Source organism: Idiotropiscis lumnitzeri, chromosome 12 (genome assembly GCF_059441095.1).
Source record: "Idiotropiscis lumnitzeri isolate Australia: NSW breed Sydney's pygmy pipehorse chromosome 12, RoL_Ilum_1.0, whole genome shotgun sequence".
Classification (NCBI taxonomy): domain Eukaryota; kingdom Metazoa; phylum Chordata; class Actinopteri; order Syngnathiformes; family Syngnathidae; genus Idiotropiscis; species Idiotropiscis lumnitzeri.
In genome coordinates this window covers 11,337,169-11,360,119 of record NC_142402.1, presented here as the reverse complement: position 1 = coordinate 11,360,119, position 22,951 = coordinate 11,337,169, and the positions used below count along the sequence as shown (strand labels likewise).

General features: G+C 43.4%; 1 protein-coding gene across 12 annotated transcripts in view; it reads left to right on the top strand.

The window, feature by feature from the left end:
* LOC148325912 (receptor-type tyrosine-protein phosphatase F-like) overlaps positions 1–22,951 on the top strand; it is a 204,106-nt gene that overhangs the window by 131,971 nt on the left and 49,184 nt on the right. For 6 of the 12 annotated variants that reach the window (XM_088310228.1, XM_088310230.1, XM_088310225.1 and 3 more), the window contains 10 exons: positions 535–804; positions 1,565–2,146; positions 2,216–2,349; positions 2,610–2,754; positions 6,260–6,565; positions 7,587–7,780; positions 14,514–14,540; positions 19,093–19,210; positions 20,064–20,636; positions 22,075–22,175. In XM_088310228.1, coding sequence (XP_088166354.1) covers positions 535–804; positions 1,565–2,146; positions 2,216–2,349; positions 2,610–2,754; positions 6,260–6,565; positions 7,587–7,780; positions 14,514–14,540; positions 19,093–19,210; positions 20,064–20,636; positions 22,075–22,175 — 2,450 coding nt within the window. The remainder of the gene's footprint in view (positions 1–534; positions 805–1,564; positions 2,147–2,215; positions 2,350–2,609; positions 2,755–6,259; positions 6,566–7,586; positions 7,781–14,513; positions 14,541–19,092; positions 19,211–20,063; positions 20,637–22,074; positions 22,176–22,951) is intronic. The other 6 variants (XM_088310232.1, XM_088310229.1, XM_088310236.1 and 3 more) reach the window with 3 other exon arrangements.

Sequence of the window (22,951 nt, the reverse complement as noted above, 5' to 3'; positions counted from 1 at the left end):
ACCCAAGATGTCCAGTTGCTATCAGATTTCAGCTGTGTACACTTGGAAGGTGGGTGATATTTTAGTTTCTCGCCTTGCTTGTCACCTGAGGATGTCAGCGAAGTTTGATCACTATTTTGCTAGCGGTTTCCTTTTAATCCCTCAAAACGTGCCTATATAGAGCCACAGAGCCATTTTTGAAACTTTGCCCTTGCAACAATTCTATTGTGACTCTAGCCACAAATGAAGCCACACCCATTTTGGTTCCAATTTGTCATAATGTTCGGACTATTTCTTGAAGTTCTTGAAAGATAAACTTTTTCATAAGATTTTGCCCAATTGCTACCAGATTTGACTGGCTTTTCCGACCAGTAGTACGGTGTCACAGTATCATTGCAGATTCTTTTATTTCTCAGTTTTTTTTGGACTGAAAAAAGCTCCATCAATTCATCAAGTTTAATGACTCCCCAAATAACAAGAACTTCAAGGTTAAAGAATCATCGCACATATCAAATCCTAACTCCTCCCATCCTTCGTCCCGTCCCTTCTCTTTAGTACGCCGAGTCCCGCCCAGATTCTCCATCCCGCCCACCAACCAGGAGGTGATGCCGGGCGGCAGCGTCAATTTGACGTGTGTGGCGGTGGGCTCGCCGATGCCCTACGTCAAGTGGATGATGGGCTTGAAGGAACTGACCCGTGAGGAAGAGATGCCCATGGGACGGAACGTGCTGGAGGTCACCAACATCCGCGAGTCGGGCAACTACACCTGCGTGGCCATGTCCTCGCTGGGCATGATCGAAGCCACGGCGCAGGTCACCGTCAAAGGTGAGAGTCCTAAGAATGGGCACAATCTACTAGCTATGGGAGCTGTTTCGAGGGCAACTATGAGGTAGTATGACAGTTTTGTTTTTTCGGGAGTAAAAAAAAAAAAAATGACAACAATAATCACAGCCATATTCTCATTGCCCTTAGTCTCCTCATGGATGCAATTGTACTGCTAAAAAAAAGTAGACCCTTGTCTTCCTCGATTGGTGTTGTCACTGGATGCTCGACGGGGGCAAATTCTTGATCATCATCAGATTTGAAGATAAGATATACCATGTGATACAATATTATAGTCCACAGTCTCCAGTCAACTGCACCGTGCTGTTTTCTCGCTGCAGTTCTTCTCCTAACGCCGCCTCCTTTGTTGTTGTTGCTGCGTGCTCATTGGTCAGGGGACGAGCCTTTGCAAATGGGAAAGAAACATCTAAATCTGTTCCAACGAAATGTCTGTGACATGCTTTTGTCAAAATACCCCAGGGATAAAGAATGAAGCCTAAACTAACTCACACTGATATGTTCATACTTAAAAAATCAGTGCAGCTCTGCTTACTTTTTGGCATTGACATGAGAGTATGGGCATCCCACATGTGGAGACATGGGCGTTTATGATTTATCATATCTCTACATTCTAGTTACAGACCGTGTAATTCGGCGGCAGGACTCTGGAACGTCGCTCGTATATCAAGGCGGAACTATGTTTGTGCACAGGTCGTTCACAATATGGCCCCTTTTTTAAACCAGTTCTAATCTTTTTCTTTAGCCTTGCCGAAACCTCCCGTTTCTCTCACGGTGACCGAACGAACAGCCACCAGCGTGACGTTGACGTGGGACTCTGGCAACCCGGAACCCGTGTCCTACTACATGATCCAATACCGAGCCAAAGCGTCGGATAACGGCTTCCAAGAGGTGGAGGGCGTTGCCACTACCCGCTACAGCATCGGCGGCCTTAGCCCCTACTCTGAGTACGAGTTCCGCGTCATGGCAGTCAACAACATCGGTCGCGGCGCGCCCAGTGAGCCAGTGGCCACGCGCACGGGCGAGCAGGCCCCGTCGTCACCCCCGCTGCGTGTTCAAGCGCGCATGCTGAGCGCCACCACCATGCTGGTCCAGTGGGACCCGCCCGAGGAGCCCAACGGGCACATCCGGGGCTTCCGCATCTACTACAGCTCGGACCACACGGCGCCACTCAGCGCCTGGCACAAGCACAACACGGACGACAGCAGCCTGACCACCATCTCTGGACTGACGCCAGATATCACCTACAGCCTTAGAGTGCTGGGCTTCACCTCCGTAGGGGACGGCCCGCCCTCCGAGGTCCTTCAGGTTAAAACCCAGCAGGGAGGTGAGTGTCCGAACTCCCTGCCGGTCAGTCCTTGGCCACATTCTCGTTTTAATCACTCGTCTCTCTCAGTCCCGTCCCAACCGTCGGGCTTTGTGGCTGAAACGGAGCTGGACACTCGCATTTTGTTGTCGTGGCTGTGGCCCCTCCAGGACCCCATCATCAAGTACGAGCTGCAGTACTGGGAGGCCGGCACGGACAACAAGGTTAGAAACACGAGTGATCTACCAACTTGCCTGTTTTACCTTTCCTGCTTAGGTTGGTTGAGAATTTATACTGAGATGATGCAAATTAGGGATTTGACGAACTGTAAACTCCTCTAAAATGCATACAAGGATTCTGCACCATACATATATGTACATCTTCTTTTATGACAAAAACAGTCCTCAGTTATTAAAATGTATTTTTCCTGATTTCTTATGGGGAAAGTTGACATCTGTTTGTTGTGACTTCCAAAACTCCGCAGATACACGTGACCTTCGATCCAGCCGGCTCTTACGCCGTGGACGGCCTCAAGCCCGACACGGTCTACCGCTTCTCCCTGGCCGCCCGCTCGGAAATGGGCTTAGGCGTCTACACCCAGCCCATCGAGGCTCGCACCGCCCAGTCCAGTAAGTCAGTCATCTTTGTTTTGTTTTATCTCCTCGCTCCCGCCGCTAACCAAATAAACAGTCGCCGAGGTCATCGCTTTTAACACGCAAGGTTGCGTTACAAAAGTGGCAGACAGCGTGGGTTACCCGAATGTCAAAGTCAATTTCAGCACAGCATCAAATGTTGTCTGTGCATCCGCCGTCCTTGTCACCAACACTAACGTTGTCCGCTCATCGGAAGGCCAGGCTCTGTTGTTCAACGATAAAGGTAGGTTTTATGTGTCCCCCACCACATATCATCCGATCCACTTATTAGGACCCCACCATGCATGGACTGCACGAATCCCTTTATGTTTTTCAATTGGCTGGCCCGTCGTCAGGCTCTCAAAGAAGGGCTGGAATTAATGCGCGTGGTTAAACGTGTGAAAAATGTATCAGCCTTTTTTGACTATGCAAGAGGAAAAAATCATTTATCTTTAATTTGATCATGGTGTCACGCCTCCTCTTTTTTGCACACTTGCTTTTGTTTTCACCCGAGGCACGTGTATTTCCCGTGTTTCCTGATTTGACTTTTGTCAGGAGAATAATATACGATGGATTTGAACACTTAAATGTTATACCGCTATCATTTCTGCTCCACTAAATTGACTTTATCCCTTGAGAGGGCTTTATATTCGTCGTCAAAAATGTTCACCTGAAAAAAATACAAAACTTGTGAAATAATTAGTCAAATATTTTTTTACATTTGAACACTTTAAAGGCCAATTTTTTTACACGGTTGTTTTATTGAAAGTAATATATATATATATATATATAATTTTCCACAAATAGTAAAACAATTATAATTGCCATTATTATCTAATAATCAGGACATTAATAGCTTGAAATATTTGCTTACTATTTGCTTATTATTGTTGGTTACAGACATGTCGTCATGCGGCAACATAATTTGTTTTGGTCGTGGCTGATTTAATATACTTTGCAAAAATAACATGCATGCAAGGTCCAAGTGCCCAAAAGATGGCCACATCTACATATCAAATGTGAATTATACATTGGAATTAACACAGAGTGCCGAACGATTTGGTGTCTTTCGAGTGTAACTTCAAAGTCAACGCAAAATACAATTCATACAGAAATGCTTCGAAGCATTTTCCATTTTCAAACATCAATGGTGAGACATCTATCCGTTCAGGAGCAAGAAACCTCTTGGTAGAAAACGGAAAAAGGCATGAAATGTTGCTGCATGTTTGAAGGGGTTTAAAAGTAGCAACATCTGGGGGACAAATATAAAAATTAAAAGCAACCAATAACCATGCACATTTATCAGTGCAGTAGTAAGGCAACATTTCCGAAAAACAGGTGTGAAGCTTCGCTTATTGCTTTGAATGAGTGTAAATTAAATGCAAATATTCCAAAATGAAATTTATTCATAGGACATATTTTCCTCGCTCGGACCAAATGTTCTTTCTGTGTTTCTTGGCCATTTTAGGCTAATTTAAGGAACAAAAGACAATTCAAAAATTGCTTCTAAGAGAATTTCCTTGGGCCTATTCAACTAGTATTCATTCGACGGAATCAAAATAGCTTCCAAAAAAAAAAAAAAGGTGAATGGCACAACATGTCCCTCGGGGTTAATTAGTGAATCAGCTTCCCATTTGGAGCTCCCTCTTCATTGCGCTGCATCTTAAGAAGGACTCTTCATAGGCATGCTTGTTTTATATCCCATCTTATTTCCCCTTTGTGGTGTTGAATATGTGTTTTGTTATGAAGATAGATGCATGCCGTTGTGTTACAATGCGTACCTCTGGACTTGAGACCTCGCCGTCTCACGCTGTGGCGGTTAATTAGCCGTAACGACTGATGAGTAACAGCTTTGTGCATACCCGTTTAGCAGCTTTCCGCATGTAGGTAAAATCCCCATCACCGCAACGCTGTTTCTTCGGCAACGACGTGCAAACATTACTTGACACTTGTTCTCACCCTCGCGCAGTTGTTTGCTCGCTTCGTCGAGGGAGCAACGGGAGGGAGATAGCAGTTCCGGGCAAATTACATCTTTATGAAAACACTGACCTGTAAAATTCTCTGGGATATTTTATATTCTGCCCCCGCTGTTGTCATTGTTTCATGGTCCCGCGTGTAATATGAAGTGCCACAACACACACACACTCACGCACACACACATACTAACACACACGCCTGTCTCTGTAATACAGCAAAACACTCGGTCCGGTCCAGAGGTCGCATCTTAGTGCCAGAGGAAGCTTTTTGTATTCGTATTGTTTAAATTGATTTGTGAACAATACGCTTGAAATGGACAAAATTATCGGGACACACTCCATTAATCAGTTTCTTGACATTTTGGATCTTGGTGCCGAACAAATCATCAAAACTCTCCAGATGAACTGAAACTGGACATTCTAGCGGTTAACAAAAAAAAAAAGATGTCCACGCACACTCTAATTTTCCTCCCAGATGAGTGGATGTTGTATTAGCCTCTTTCACACAGGCCTGCAACAGAAAGCTACTGCAGTTTCGCGCATTTTGATGATTAGATGCATGGGAATAGCAGCATCAGCATCTGGGACAGCAAATCAGTATTTACAATAATTCTTAAAGGGGAGGTCAACCGCAAAATTTTCTCTGGAAACATGGCATTCTGATTAATATTGTGTAAAATGGGGGCGGCCATTTTGTCACTTCTGTCGATTGGAAATGACATCATTGTTGCTCAGGACTCAGTGAACGACCAATCATGTCTGAGCTCAGAAAACATGTGAGCTGAGATTGGTCGTTGACAAAAGTGACAAAATGGCCGACTCCTGAGATGGATAAGAACGTGTGGTGTTTGCTTCTCGCTCATGTTCCACAAATGCAATATTAATCTGAATGCCGTGTTTAGACCGGCGGAAGTGCATACAACATATTATAGCAAAGACTTTCCCTTTAACTATATTTATCATTTCATTTGTACCTGTTGCTAAAGAGCGAAGCTTGGAGTCTCTGGAGCTGAAATGCACAAGTGCAGTCAATGAATGACGCTTAATTAAAGCTCTGTTAATACCTCATAAGGCAGACAAATACTGACTTTGTACTCGTTCCATTTTGGTGCTGTTCCGATTCGGTGCGATAGAGGAGCAAAATTTGGTGTTGAATGTTGACTCATAAGCCCATTCCGACTTAAGTCTGAAAATTACCTGGTTGGACTTTTCACTCCACCCCAAGTCAGTGCTGTGAATAAAGAACAGCGAATAAAGGCACTAATATGATGGCTTTTAGAGGTAAAAGCGGCTACAGCGTCAAAGAGCTCGATATTTTCCTGGAAGTGTCCAAGCTACTTGTCCCAATACTTTTGTCAATTTCCATCTCAAACGCTTACAAAAAGCTTCCTTTTTCTTTTTTTTTTTTTTTTGCCTTCAGTTTGCTTGTCTTTTAGTTTTTATTTTACGTTTGCTTGATAACCCCCCCCCCCCCCCCCCATCCCCATCCCCTCCCTTGTGGTTGTGCTCCCCTCCCCTCCTCGCAGCCCCCTCGGCTCCCCCCCAGGACGTGCACCTGTTCAGCCTCAGCTCAACTAGCCTCAAGGTGAGTTGGGCGGCGCCGCCGGCCGGCAGCCGCCACGGCGTCATCGTCAGCTACACGGTCAGCTACCAGGCGTTGAGCGGCGAGGACACGGAGCGCCACGAGGTGAGCGGCATTGGCGCCGCTGCCTCGGTCTACGTCATCCAGGACCTGGAGCGCTGGACCGAGTATCAGGTGTGGGTGCGCGCTCACACCAAGGCGGGGCCGGGCCCCGAGAGCGCCCCCGTGAGGATGAAAACCCAGCCGGATGGTAGGTTGAGGCCAGAAATGGCAAAAGTACTCACAAGATGTATCATTTATATTTTGGAAAAGTAATTCATTAAAAAATCTGCATTGAAAAAAGTAACAAACACAGAACTACTAAAAGTTACAAATAATCTGGTAGAAATGCATTTACCATCAATTTTATGCAGCACCTCTTTTGATAACTTGACACTGAGAGAGAGAGAGAGAGAGAGAGAGAGAGAGAGAGAGAGAGAGAGAGAGAGAGAGAGAGAGAGAGAGAGAGAGAGAGAGAGAGAGAGAGAGAGAGAGAGAGAGAGAGAGAGAGAGAGAGAGAGAGAGAGAGAGAGAGAGAAAAACAGGCTGGTAAAAATATCTTATATTCAGCGTGATGGGAAGTTTTAGTTTTGATTTCTTGTAGAAAGTACAAGTAAAAGTGAAAATTTGTCAGAGACATAAATACACAAGTTTTGTACTGATCTACTTAAGTGCAGTAACAAAGTTCCACTGGTTGATGCAAATAAGAAGCAAGACTTGTCTTCTAACCCCCTTCCACCTCCTCCTTTTTCTTCTTCTTTGTTTCTCGTTTGTTGATCAATAATAAGCTAATGAGGCGCTCCTGCAGCCACGAGGGGCGCCATGTTGGTTTTTTCTCTCCTCTTTCTCCTCGTTTCAACTTTTCAAAATGTATTGCAGGTTATGTCTCATCACCTCGGGACTTGCCTCAGTGTCACTTCCCTCTCTCACTGTTTACACACCATCCAGGTTCTAAAGTGGAGCACCGCACTCCCTTGCTCCCGCTTCTTCTTCTTCGTTTGTTTGCTATTCCTCAGAGAAATCAGCCTGTAATGAATGTTTTTTGAAGTTCAGCTCATTTTCATGCCGTCACCGCACCCACATGCTGGCCCATATTCTTGCCGGTCCAAAGTTGCTCTTGATCCACCGCCAACGCCGCGATTTATTTATTTTTTTGATCAGTCGTTTCTCTCATCAAAGCGCCGTGCAAAGCACAAACTCAGCATTTTCTCCACTTTCTTTTCGCTTCACAGTGCCCGGAGCGCCGCCCCGGAAGCTGGAGGCCGAGGCGGTCAACTCCACCGCCATCCGCGTGACCTGGAAGCCGCCTCTGCAGAGCAAGCAGCACGGCCAGATCCGAGGCTACCAGGTGGCCTACACGCTGGTGGAGAACGGCGAGCCGCGCGGGCAGCCCAACATCCTTGACGTGGTCTTGGCGGAGGAGCAGGTACTTTGTCTCCAGCTGTGTCATGTCTACTTTATTCATGTTTAATTATCTGCTGCTTTCACTCTCTATGAGCTCACGCTTCAATTCCCAACCCCACATACGTCTTTCCGTCCCCTTTCCTCTTCATTTTCTCTCCTCATATGACATTTGACTTTGCTTCTCATAGCGTGATAATTAAAAAATAAATGAATAGGCGCATATTCGGCGGGAGAGTTTTCAACTTCACTGCCTTGAGTACCCACGAGTAACTTTAAGAAATTGCATCTGATTTCGGGGGATGGCAGTACAACCCAGAGCAGTTTTTGATTGATTACAGTATTTGTCCTTCCTATATGTTGTCTTAAATACGCAAAGTCAAATTTAGTGTATTGGAATTTCAATTCGATACAACAACACCCATAAGCGTTTCAAGAACCGATTGATTGTGGATCATTTTTCCCGGACAATGCTGAGATGGCATTTGTCTCGGTATTCCTAATACAGTCTATATGGATGGCTGCACCGTTTGTGTTCACATAACCAATGCTTACAAGGTTCAAACACCACAACACCATTGCGATATGTTAGTACGCTCATGGCATGTCGCATTGTTTGTTAGCATTAAGCTAAATGGACTTAGCTAAATCAAAGCAACGTGTTTTACCTGAAAGAAATTCTCGCAGCATATTTCCCTTCATTTGATGTTTAATTCGACAGTAAACTTTGACCGGAATTGGCAATTAAACCTCTCGAATGCCCTTTTTTGAAGAATTGTTCACTATCTGTCAATTGACTGCTGGTTTTGCAGTGAGTTGAGCACACCGCCACCATACTGTACAACGCTCACGTTTCAAATTAGTTAAGTCGGAAGTCCAAGCACCACCCGGGGACTGAAGAGTGAGCAAGCTGCCTTTGATCTTTATCGCAGCGTCATTTATGTCATTTCAAATTGTCTTAATTGGCAGGTTTGATCATTTGGTACACGCCCCCCTGTCCAGGTTGCCCAGGCCAAAATGGCATGTGATGAAAAGTACGCCTATGCTCAAGGCAACGACTTTTTTTTTTTTTCCACGTCTTTTCACGTCTTACACCATGCCCTGCCTTATTCATAGTGTGATGACTATCTTAAGAACCCAATAAAATAGCATCTCTGTTTGTCCTGCTGGCTGCAAACATTAATGGGAACACGCATTCGCACGTCGCCCTCCGCCGCCTCGGAGAAAACATCTCATTTTTCATGCGCACTCTCGCCGGCCCGCGTTTCGGAAGAGCAGCGGGGGTACCGGTCCGCTTCCATAGCAAATACACACCACCGCGCCCTTGAACGAGGGGGTTATTAACCCTCATTAACAATCGTAAATATCCTGCCGTCTTCACCCCATCGCACACTGCCAAGGTCAGATGAGTAAGTAGGATCTTTTTTTTTCCGCGAAGGGACATCCTTTTGTGGAAGGCGGAATGGAAATTGTTGGTGTGGACAGATGTAGGCATGAAATTAGCATCATTAGTCGTAGGGCAGCTGGAGGTGAAGTGTGAAGGCTCCGGCTGGATAATTAGCAGGGTTAGGGAATCAGATAGGAACTCAATATATTTTGCGGCCACTTCCAATAAATGTTTTATCATGTTTAGTTTAAGTTACGTAATACCAGATCTAACACATTTTCATTGGTCGTTTATATCGATATTTGACACTCGAGAAAATTATATTTGCATCATCACTGTTACATTACATGTTTCATGTTTAATAACACTGGTCAACACATTTTTACTCTCATTTTTGATCATATGTTCTGGGCTGATCTAGAATCTGTGCTAGTTTTAGTTCACATCAAGTTTTCATAATAATAATATGAAATTTAGGAATATATTAATAATATGAATTATGGGTTAAATTCAGCGGCGGCTGGAATTTTTTTTTCTGAAATTATCGCTATAGATTAGAATGCATGGTAAAATCGGCCTGGCGCAAGCTTATTTATGTCAAACTTTCAAACGAAAAATGAAAATCGAAAAAAAAAGTGAAGAGGGTTGTTTTTTTGTTTTTTTTTCCAGCGTCCAAAATGTGTTAAGGGACATATAAAGCTAACAGATCAATTCTTTATCAGTATTTTATTTTTATATAAGGTGATCATTGAGATCATCATTAAAAGGGCACAATTATTCTAAAATACTTCAAATGTTTGGTGCTTTTATAACAACGCTAAATAGATTTAATGCTCACATCCCAACTGAACAGCCAGCCACACAGTCTCACTTGTGCCACTTTTAGTCCGCGTCGCAAATAAGAAGATGGCAGCGTCATGCCTGAGCATGAACCTGCCTGGTTGAACTCGACGTGACCTGGAGCTTTCGTGCCTGACAGCTTTCGTTTGTGCCAGCACCACACAATTAACACATCTCGCAAATTGCCACTCCAGTCAGTCCTGAAGACGCCTGTCTCACTCACTCTCTCTCACACTCTGGCGCTCTCCAAAACCTGTTGTTCCCGCCTCTGGCAATTCTCTAGCTTGCCTTCTGTTTCCCTTTTTTCTGTTGCACTCCACGAGCCGTTTGCGTCATTCCGAGAGAGTCATTGCGTGCAAGTCGGTTCCCCTCGATTTAGTCATCTTGCGTGGGCCACCTGCACGGGCCTGCCCGGACATCAACTAAGGGAAGGACCACACAGCCAGCCAAAAGCCGTTTTCTCACCCAACCGTCTCACCTCACGGAGTCTATCCCCTCCCAAATCACCACCGTGTCGACACATAACTCAAGCAAGCACTTGTAATGAGGTAGGATTAATTGGAAAAAAACAAAACAATTTGCAAGCCAAAGTGACCTATTTTAAAGTTCTTAATTTATTTTTGTTTTTTATTTGATGAAACAAAAATTAGGGCACTTGTAATTTTTTTTTTTTTTTTAAATATTCATTTAATATACATGTTACGTTTTGGATCCTTCAAATTAGTGGGGGGGCTTCCGTTCCACTTTTTATAATATATTTTCCAAGAAAACATTAAAAGAAAATATATAGTTATTTATGTATTTTACATAATGTTATATATTACTTCTATTTGTTAACATATTTTTTATTTGATTATATTCACCTGGCATTGACACAAGGGTGTATAAAGCGAGGCAGAAATGTCATATTTATATACTTGATTGACAGCAGGTCACATTGCCCCGTGAACAATTTTGGTGTACCAAAGAAACAGACTTAACATGCGAGTTAAAAACATTCTTTGACTTTATCTTACATGTCACGCAAACCTTCCAGCGATTGGATGGCGAATTCCGTCTGCATCGCTATCACCTCTCCCTCTGCTCTTATCTGTGGCTGCCGCTCGCCTCCTCACGCTTAGCCGCAATGCAACAAGGACAGCTTCATGTGTGTGTGCGTGTGGGCGCCTACAAGCACCTCTTTTCAAGCCCCAGCCCACACAGCACCCTCATTTTCCGTGCTTATTTTAAACTAAGAGGCCAGCGCTAACAGCTCCATGCTATCGACCCCGCTTTTTTTTTTTTTTGCAACCGTGACGGAAGGGGGCCACTTTCTCTGCTTTGCACTTCAGGCAATTACTATATGTGATAAAAAGCCCCTTTTCCACTGCGCAGTGCAGAATCTGCGCTTCTCACTTTTTTTTTTCCCCCCCGCGAACAAAAAGGTCAGCTCTGATTCCAAACGTGACAATGGTAAAAAAATGCAAAAAAAAACAAAACATGCTCACATCTGCTGACCCTGCGATTCAAGTCTGCTCCACAGCCTCCACTTTGCCCCAGCGTGCAATAATACACGTATCGCTAAAAATAACAAAAATAAAGCATGTATGCTAATGTTAGCCGAACCAATTTTTGCAGTGTTATGCTCCACAGTCTCCTTTTAACTGTAGCTGTCTGTTTTCTCTCTGCCACTCGACTGCTAGTCACTTGGAAGTTAGGCACTTTGTAAGATTTGATGAGCAGCTAGAAATGGTAAAAAAAATCACCAACTAATGCAAGCTTACCCTGTTGCTGAAGGTATTATGTGCCAGAGTCTCCGCTTTGCTGCAGCACCCTGTTTTCTAACTAACTTTGGTAGATCAGATTCAAACGTTTGTGTATACAAGGATAGAAATTGTAAGAATATACAAGTTAGTTTGTCTAGTTGTTGAATCGAAACTGCAATTTTTGTTGGTGTTTTTATGAGGAAAAATAAAACTCTATAATATTGTACTTTATAAAAACAGACTAGTGAAATAATTAAATCGAAAGTAAAGAATCAAACAGTTAAATGCAGCCATCCAATTCTTTGGGCTGTTCCTTGCGGTGTGCTTGCCTGCGGCATCCACTGGGGGGCAGTATAATATCGTCATGCAGACACTAATGAAGAAGAATAAACTTGCCTGCGATTATTGTAACTGTTCCACCATTTATTAAAAAATATTTTTTTATATATATATATATATATATATATATATATATATATATATACATAAATTTCTTTTTTTTTTTTTCTAAAACTGCATCTATCGATTGATGCTAACCATTAGCATGTCAATGGTGTTTTGCTTTTTTGTTAGCAATAAGCTAAGATGACCTCGCTAAGGTAGCAGTGTCCTTTCAACAGTTTGAAGCGTCTTTATTGATAAATTGTTCGCTCCGTCACACCGCTATTTGTTGTGAAGTGAGTTTTGCTCTGTTCACGGTCACCATACAACGCTCATATCTCAAGTTTGCGTTCAAAAGTCAACGCAAATAAAATCACCAGAATGACATCTCATACCTTTACAAACTCATAAATCGGGTCACTCAAAGTATCTGACCAGTGTAAAGCAAAATAAGGACAAACGCAGTGCTGGAGGGTGTTTACGAAGGTGGTCAACTCGGGTGTTAAACGAAATTAGAATTGGCAGGCGTCCCGTTGCACTTTATCATACGTTTATCAGTGACAGCCATCGGAAAATGGTGTGCTTTGTGGTTGAATGCATCAGGCCGCTCGTTTCTCTCCACTCACTGCCCATGTTTGCCCACATTGAGCACCCGCTTTCTTAGCTCCATTTTGCTTGACCGTTCATGCGTTTGCGCACTTCACGCGTGTTTGTGCTGGCTCGTGCATGTGTGTGCGTGATTGTGTGTGTGCTTGTTTCGCTTCACTGCGTCAGATAGGAGTTGAATAGAAAGGGGGAAAAAAAGAGCACCTCGGCCCGTTTCACTCCATCACTTATGGCAGCTCCTTCTCTTCCACATCACTCGTCACGCCGCCACCCCCTCGTTCTCATTTTGAGCAAATCTCAGCCCGTGTCATCACATTTGCATCCGTCGGCGACAATGACGCTTATCGGCTCGCGTTAGCGTTGGAAATAGAAATGTATGCCAGGGTAATTCATGAGTCTTGCCTAGAGTTTAAGAAGAAAAAAAGACATTCAAGATGATATGGGAAGCTGAAAGGAAACAAATGAAGCAGTTGGGTGCAGCACTTCAGACTGAAAGTTGTTCTTAATATTTTGGTTCCTTAAAGCGGGTACAGTAAAGCCTCGCTATTGGCGGCGGATAAGGATAAAGCCAGGCTGCGAAAAAACGCAACAGCGGGTAATTAATGGGTAATGCTTTTACGGTGCGTTGTTAAGTCCAGACAACCAACACAACACGACATTGCTTAAGGATACCTGGTGTAGTACCAAGACTGACCTGTGAGAGGCAGCACTGTGAAACACAATTGATTTGCATTTTCAATTTTAGCTTGCTGCTTGAGGGCTGTTATTAAAACGACGTAGTGTATATACAGTAAAGTTGAACTCCAAAATGATATGAAGTGAGTTCAGCTCCATCTTGTTTGTGTTTCATTTTGATTTCAATGAAAGCCTGTTTAGGCGGCAAACTAGTTTGTCCTGATCCAAGTGAATGTGGGTCATGTTTTCCTTAACTGTATATCGACTACTCTAATATATTCACCAGTTTACATTCTGTTTCTATTTCCATGACAACCCATGTAGTCAGCTAACCAGTTCAGCCTGTAGTTTTTAGCTTCACCTCATTCTTTAGTCATTTTTTGTAAAAAAAAACGCACCTACCCGCTGTTTTATTCAGCAGGGCTCTCACTTCCATTTTGGTCATGCCAACCTCCCCCCCAACAGTCTTAATCCTTCCCCGAGTCCTCACCATGACCTCCCGACGCCGCTCCTCAGTGAACTTGGCCCACGAGTTGTTGAACTACGCTGAGAGTTGCCGGTAAATGGCAAGCGTTTGCATTCCGCATGGACGGGTTTTGATGTCGGGGCACAAGTACAGTGGCGCTGGTAATAAGATTTCACGCTCGGCGTCGGAGCCGGCGGCAGGAAATGGGCTTTCGCGTCCCCCGGGAATCTCCCGGGGCGAGCAAAGAGGAATATTTGGAAAACATATTGAAATGTGATGAATAAAAACAAGGGTGCGAGGGAAACGCTTTCCCCCTGAAACGTCCAGTGCAGTTCCGGCTAATGGAGATGTGTGGGAACATGTTTTCTTAAGATTGATAGGCAGCTGGGAAAACAAGGCAGTGCATCATAAGACCAGAAAGTTTCACAATCATTCGCGACCTTGACGACACACATTCAACTTTTTTTTACTGCCTCTCCTCCATCACGCAGTCTCTCTCTGCCGCTTCCTCTGCATGACACCTACATTCATCTGTCTCGCGGCGGAAAAAAAGTCCAAACGCTTTTTTTCCCGCGCCTGTTGTGTTGCCTCTTGACTCATTCTCCTCCTCCGTGCACCCCACCCTGTGTCCTGTGTGTCTTGTCTTCTCTCCCATCAGTTCAATATTACGGAGTTCACCGAGCATGTGAGTAAGCCTCATGTCTGCTGCTGGGTTTGCCGCCGTTGTTGTTGTTTTTGTTTTTTTAACAGGGTCCCAATCTGCAGTTTGAGGGTGTTTTTGTGTGTTTGTGTTGACGGTGTGATTGTGTGCGTGGCTTAAATGCATTTGATTTGTGATTTCACTTCACGCATCACAACCACAGTAAGAGATGTTCACCCCTAAGACAAAGGATGGGCACTTTTAAAAATTGGGGAAAATGAGTTCTAGATGGTAGAAAATTATAAATGATTATTTCAAATTTATTAATTCATTTATACAGTTCAGAGCCAAACCCGTCAAAATATACAATTACCGTAGCTCAGGGTCAACTAGTTAGCTCCACGTAAATTAGTGTACATACAGTTAATTCAGGCCCAACTAGTCTGTGTCCTGTGTCTTTTTAAATCATAGCCCATTTAGGCAGCGAACTAGTTGGGCTATTTTTGAACGTGGAAAAAAAGGTACATTGGTGTAAATATGTGTGCAGATAAGCCCCAAACATTTCCCCATTGTGGGACTAATAAAGGACATCTGTATCTTTTTATCTTTATTTTCAATTGGGCCAATAAGGTCCATATTAATGACGCCCCATTTTGGCAGCAAAAAGGTAGGGGCCCAAACTAATTGGCTATGAATAAATTTGGGGTTTACCTGACACCAGTTTGTCATGTTTTGATTCTGGTGACAGCCTGTAGAGGCCCAAACTTGGATGCGTAATTTGGGCCTTGACTGTTTGCATTATTTGGTAATATTGACACCAAAGATAAGATAAGATAAGATTCCCTTTATTAGTCCCACAATGGGGAAATTTGAGATTCGAACCCAGGCCTCCTGGGGAGACTGGGTCCTGAACGCGGCGCCTTAGACCACTCGGCCATCCTGGCAGTACCGTTTGTTTCCATTTCAACACCGCCAGCCTACGCCGACTGCAAAGTAGATGGGCCGGATAAACTCCGCCTCTGTTCTGTTACTCGCTGTCAGATAGTTAACTCATTACACTTCAATTGATTCCGTAGACGACGTAGGGATGACATAACAAAAGCTAATTAATAAAAGCATCGGATGGTTTTATGGCTGTCAAATTGGATTTATCATGGCCATCATTGGCGAGCTCCTCCCCGTAGTCTCCATTTATCTCAAGCTCAGCCTTCAAAGCTCAGTGATGACTGCAGGCCCGTCTAATCACAAGAGGTGGCCATTTCATGCGGCGTTCAGAATGGGCTGTTTTCCCGCCGTCGGAAGACATCACTAAAAAGCCAACCTGCATGTTTTATCATCTCCGAGAGCAGCAGCGGCCTTTCATGTCGACGGCGGCTCATCGTTCTATGTCACTGTCACATGCTGCCCTTTTGTGCCGTGTTATCACCTTGTCTTCATCAGCACGCTTTCGTATAAGTGCAATGCTGCTTACTGTTCTCATGTCAGAGAATTCAACGGAGCGCCGTTGCAATGAAAAACAGCCATCAAAGATGTTGTTTTGTAAGACATCGCAACTCCATCGCTGACGTCTTGCTCGGATGTGGATGATTTTTTTTTTTTATTTAAATTTTTTTATCAAAAAGCAATTGTCTAGGGTTAATTGTTTCCTTTTGTCCATACTACTACTACTACAACGACAATTCTCGCTCCACTCTCACAACGCCCACTCCTACAAGTCCTCATTCTCTACTTCTTCAACATAACCCTTGTGTGATTACTGGCTGGTCTTACACTTGCTGCCACTTGCTGGCCATATTTTTTAATAACATTGCAGGCAAGCCTTCTCATTCAGTCCGAAGCTGTGTTAGACCCTCCTTTACTCACATGTAAATTTCTGAAAACATATATATATATTTATATATATATATATATATATATATATATATATAAAAATAAATTTGTTAAAATTAGTTTTTTGTAAATGTACATTCGTTCTTGTTCAGTGAAAGAAAAGGTAGTAATCTAGAATAATTCATAAAGTTCCTCCGTCTACCACTCAATTATCTCGACATGCGTTAGATCCCTAATGAGAAAAACAAAAATGATTTGGGGGGAGAGTAAAAATGCGTCTGCAGCGTTATTTCAAATTGGCGGAGAAAAATGTAAACCTGTGTTGTTAAAGCCATTTTGTATGATTAGCGTAATGACAATTCCTTCCAAAGTTAAAATGTTTTTTATGATATAGTGCACCTGTAGCCATTTATAATTCCATCTCTCTAATGACATGAATATGAGCACCAAATGTGCCATAAAGTTGTCGGCCATAAAAACTGGAGTACTTTTTTTTCTTTTTTTTTTGCGAAGATAACATAATCAAAAGTGTGTTAATAATAATAAACTCGTAAGCCGTGAGTGTGTGTGTGTGTGTTTCCATGTGATCACGTTTTTTTTTTTTTGGAGTGCAATGTTCCAATTTGTGAATTTCACCACTGTTCCACACAAGCGTGTCAGTGTTCTTGTGTCCAACCCAGTCTATTGGTATGTGAATCCAGAGGAAGACCACCACTGGCGTGACTTTATAGACCGTCATCAAAACCTCCATATGTTCTCACTTTTTTTAGTCGTGACGAGCATATCTCCAGTTATTTTGAACCCCTTTTTCTGTGCCATATGGACCAGTACGAATGCCCCAAGGAGGTGTCGCGCCATCACTTCAAGGTGTGGTCACACTAAGTTATTCAAATGTATGCCTCGACCAAATTATATAACACTAGAGCAGGCATCACCAAATGGCGGACCGCGGTCCGGATTCGGACCGACAGATGGTTCGTACCGGACCCAAGACCAATCTATAATGATTTTTTTTCAGGGTGCATTCGCAAACGTTGACGCTGCAATTCTAGTTAATACGGAAAAGGCGTCACTGATTTGAGCCAATCAAATCTTTTGTTTACGATCTACTGCCAATTGCGCAGCAGACCGGAAGAGAGTGCTGCTGACAGTATGCCTTGTTAAAATGTTAGCAAGGTCGATGCGTGTTGTTTTAACTGAATGGACGGAGAAATTTAGTTTCGTTCTGGCTGCTGCCGATTCAAAACCAGCGTGCATCATATGCCCCGAAACCGTCCCAACATTGCGAAGCGCCACTACGAAACAAAGCACCGCCCTTTTGTGCAAAGTTATCCGCTGAAGTTTGAGGTGAGCGCAGGCAAAAACATCGAACTTCGAGTGCAGTATAACAGATTTTTACATTTTCGTTTACAGCCCAGCGGCATGCAAACGAATGTTCACTAAAAGTATCATGGATTTTGGGGAAACATAAAAAACATTCAGTGATGGGGAAGTTGTGAAGGAGTTGCACAAACATTATTTTAAGGAAAACACAAAGGCCAGATGTGTGAAATAATCTACCAAATCCCAATGGCCCTGACTCCTTTCCAACCCAGATTTAAGTTACTGGCAGGGCAGTCACAAAAAGGCGGTGTCAAAGCTCATTTTGAATTAGTTTTTCATGAGGACAGCCATTTTTATTGATTGTGTACTGAACATGTTGACCTGTTTTACTTGGATAATTAGGCTCTCCGTTTTTTTTTTAGGCTGATAACGCTTTGATTTAAGGAAAAAAAAAAGGTAAAAGATGTTAACTCAATGCTTAGCAGTTGATATATTTCGGCAGGAGATATTTTACAGTTTTTTCTGGAAGTGGCACCCCACATTTTCTTGAATGTGAAATAAACGCCTTAGATTTGTTTGACTGGCAAAGGTGTTTAATGGGAACATTGCTAAATATTCCGTATATAAGTGCGCTCTGTTGAAAATGACTAAATATTGAAACTATATAAAAATGTGAACATAGGCCTAACATTAAGGGAAGTTGGACTTTGGTTCGGACCTTTTAATTGGAAGAAATTCTAGTCATGGACCTCTGTGACTTTTAATTGAATACCTCTGCACTAGAGCATCCACCCCGTTCGGTAGCACCCTCCTAGTGGGTGAGTTTATTTCTAAAGGCAAAGTGGCTTTGTTGTATATTTCCATTGTGCAAGGTGCCAGTAATCATGAATAAGTGCCAACAGGAGCGATCGTATTTATTATAGTAAATTAAAAAAAAAAACATTTGAGTATATAACCGAGCATGTCCTGTCGTCTTTATTTCCATGCTGCATAATCGCCATTGTCAAGCGCGCTTTGAATGGTCTAGTGTGAGTACATCCTTGGACAGTAACAAGTTGAAACAAATTCAAACAATCAAACAATGGACCACAATGGCCATCCTTTGTTGTTAAATGATTTTAGCCTCTGGTGGTCTCTCATACGGCTGGCGTGAACACTGACACGCTGGTGATGATCCCGTTCATCCGGTTGGTGGATGGGTTTTGGAGTGTGCCTTGCAATTGGACCTGGGAGTTTTTCTTGGCCAAGAAAAGTTCCTGGTCCAGCTTGTGTGCCTTTTGGAAGATTGCAGTGTTGTTTTTTGAGGGGCGTTGTTGACAGATTTGACCAGGTCACCGAGTGGATGACGGAGGGTGTCGAGTTGTTTTTGTGGGCGCTCGTCCGAGAAGACTGCTTTGTGTAGTCGTTTCTAATTTGGGCTTTTGTAAATGTCGCCACTTTGCAGGAGGCCTTCATTACCGGCTTACAGTCTGAGACCACCTACTCGATCGCTGTGGCGGCGTACACCACCAGGGGAGACGGACCTCGTTGCAAACCTAAATTAGTCACCACCACTGGAGCAGGTGAGAGAGAGTGTTCCGCCATTATAGTATCATAGATGTTTTTTTATTTATTATTATTATTTTTTTATTATTTTAACATTACACTTGCTTCCTTCAATGCCCTTGCATGAATGTAGGCAGAAGCGTAAAACGCAAACACAATGAGCATATTCACACAGGAGCTGCTATCAGCCACCAGGCACTCACACGCAGATTCGCATGCCACCCCATAAAGCCCCGCCTCTTAAAGGCACACAGCTAACATACAGACAGACTACAATACGTGCAGTGTTGTCGATATAAAAAAAAATTAATTCTTTCCGTGACCAGGCTCGTAATTCGATTTACCGATTCATTAAATTCCCCCATGAAAAGTCTTAAAACAGTTCCGGCCATACAAAAAGTGATCTTTTTGTTACATGTTGAGACTTTATTGCATAAAAACATAATAACAAATAATATAAGAGAACGTAAAGAAATAAACTACTTTTATAAAGGGTCATTTGCATGTCGGATGTGTGCTTTAAGGGGCGTGGCCTTTTGAGTTAGTCTGCATGTGAGCGTTTGGGTTTGAGTTGTGGTCTACAGAAGCTCCGTACAAGTGTTCTAATTCTTTTTATTAGTGTTTGGGAATATTTGTACTCTTGATTAAACGTCTGAAAGTGCATCGACAACTCTGGCTCTCCTTGCCCACGTTGCAGGGCATAACTGTACCGTAATGTGGGATTGATAAAACGATTAGACAAATATTGTCCCGTGAGACTGGAACGTATACCCGGCAATTAATCGCTGTACGCTCAACCGTGATTTTTCTTTTCGTGCTAATAAAAGCAGTTTTCGCCAGTGACGTGACAATCTGTGTGAATAATTGCAGTGCCCGGCAAGCCCACCATGATGATCAGCGCCACCATGGGCAACACTGCGCTCATCCAGTGGCAGCCGCCCAAAGACATGGTGGGCGAGCTGATGGGTTACCAGCTGCAGTACAAGCGCACCGACGACGACACGTACACGTCGCGCGAGCTGCGCAACACCGACGACCACTACACGGTGACGGGGCTGCACAAGGGAGCCACCTACATCTTCCGCCTGAGCGCCCGTAACCGCGCTGGCGTTGGCGAGGCCTACACCAAAGAGATCGGCACTCCTGAGGACGTGCCCACGGGCTTCCCGTTGAACCTGCAGGTGACTGGCCTGACCCAGTCCAGCACCCAACTGACGTGGGACCCGCCATTGTTGGCAGAGAGGAACGGCAAGATTGTCTACTACGTGGTGGTCTACCGGGACATCAACAGCCAGCAAAACAGCACGAACCGCACAGCTGACACGCGCATGACCATCGGGGGTCTGAACCCCGACACCACCTATGACATCCGTGTGCAGGCGTACACCAGCAAGGGTGGGGGACCCTTGAGCCCCAGCATACAGAGCAGGACCATGTCCAATGGTATGGTTTAGATACATCGGAGAAAAAAACTACATTTAATTTTAAATGAAAGTGAACAAAAGCATGACAACAAAATATATGTCTTTGAAAAACCACAGTATTTAGAAAATAAAACATTAACGAGGTTTATTCATTTAATTTTTTTCCAACTTCCGCGGGCCGGATTAAAACATTTATCGGGCCACATGTGGCCCCCAGCCCGTGGTTTGCCCACACCTGCTAAACATTGTATTCTTCAGGGGGCAGCCATTCTGCCACTTGCTATCAACTGAAAAATGACATCACAGTGCCTAAAGGCTCGGCTTGTGAATGTCACATGTCACAAACCCATAAAGCAAGTGAGCCGTGGTTGGTCACTTCGATTGCATTTCAGTCTAAATGCAATTCATGTACGACGTCATCATGGTTGCTATTTGCCGCCATTTTGATTTTCCCGAACAGCTGGTCTATTTCGGTCCAGTCAAACCACGTGACGGCCGCTCAGACACCCGTTCACCGTAACCTCACCATCGTCCTCACTTGTTGCTCTCTGCAAGGCGTTTACGTCGTAATGCCAAAACACGTGATTGGCGAGGAATCAGCTTCAAGCTGCAACCGGCGTTTTAGAGTGATAAAGTCAACGTGTGAACGTAATCTCTTCAACCCCTACTATAAATAATCACTTTTTCCGCATAACCGTAGGTTACTTTCTTGACAAATATTCTTTGATCTTACCAAAAATTTAAATAATCATGTTTAAGTGTATTCAACGCAGTACGTAGTCTTTGATGTTTCCCGAATGTCAAGCATAGTCTAAATCATCTTTGATGATTAGAAAACGAGACTAAATTGTGCAATCAAGACTATATTGTCTTTGATGTTTGCAAAACACATAAATGAATGTGAGCTGTGTTTGATGTCTCCCCAAAAATGCATACATTAGGTTAACTGAAAACTGGATTGTCTTTGATGTTTACCAAAACACAAGCTTGAGCAAAGTGAAGACTTTAAACGGTGTTCCGTGACAAAAAAAACATGAGGTTCTGTGTTCACATGCGCAACTTGCGAACATCACGTCCCCTGCTTGCATTTTTTTTTTTTTTACGCTGCCGCCGTTCTCGTCGTTTGGGTGCCTTCCGTTCCCCCAAACGCACCCCCCCCCTCCCACACAGCCCACCCCCACGCACCGGTGTATGTGTGTGTGCTTATTGATTTATGGACGACTAATCTCATTACACGCCGCAGTCTCACCTTCCTCCCTGCCGTCACGTACACAAGCATTATGCCGTGTGCTTTATCGTTGTAGAAAGTAATACTCGACATTCTTATTTGGAAGCTATGATGATGCGTCTTTGCCAATCAAAAATATGCGTATGTTGTGTAAAAAGTAAGCTTAATCTGATCTGTGCCTGGATACCCGCAAGTGTTAATCAAGGGGTTTCTTTTCGTTTGCCCGCAGATTTTCCCACCTTGAACTTTGGGGTCAAAGCAGTCATGAAGACGTCGGTGCTCCTCACCTGGGATTTGCCGCCCAACTACAAGTCCCAAGTGCCTTTTAAGGTGAGTGTCCGTCCACCTGGTCACAACACAAATGCAGCTATCATGGCAAATGCTTTGATATTGATTTGTACTGTGTTAGGTAGCCGTTATCATGAAGAGCTTTTTAAATTGCTCAATTGGAATCCAACCTTTTAGTGCCATTGACGAATGTATTCGTCAAGTACATTTTTAACTGCAGATGCAGCTTGTCAGTGAAATTCAGATTTTTGTACCACTGCAATGAGTAAAAGATCCGTGTAAATGGTGGCATTGTATCGCTTTGGATTTGAGATCTGCACAGCTAATAATAATACGAAAAAGAAGAGATTTTATTTAGAACACACTTTACTTTTGAGTAAAAGATAAAGATTAAGCAGTGAATCTCTGCTTTTCACACTCATTATGAGAGAGTGAAATGCTAACACATTGGCAGTCAGAGTTACACGTCTCACACTCCAACATGTTGTGGTAGTTGTCTTTCATAGTTGTGTATCTGTAAATAACATTAAATATAAATCACAAAAGTTCTTTCTCAATCTTGTTTGTTGTTTTCAAATTTGAGGCGTCACAAAAGCCAAAACGGCCATGTTTTTTCGTGAATTGTTTCTTTTTACAAAACTTGTTTTCTCTGCATTTAGGTCAGAAATTGATGTTTTGGGTGAAACAAATCAAAATGTTCTACTACTGATTACTGTAGAATGGAAGGAGGTAGAAACAAAGCCTTTGGTAGGTTTGATGCTTATACTATCACAGAATGCAACATTCAGTGGCTTTGGAAAAATCTGTGAAAATGTTCT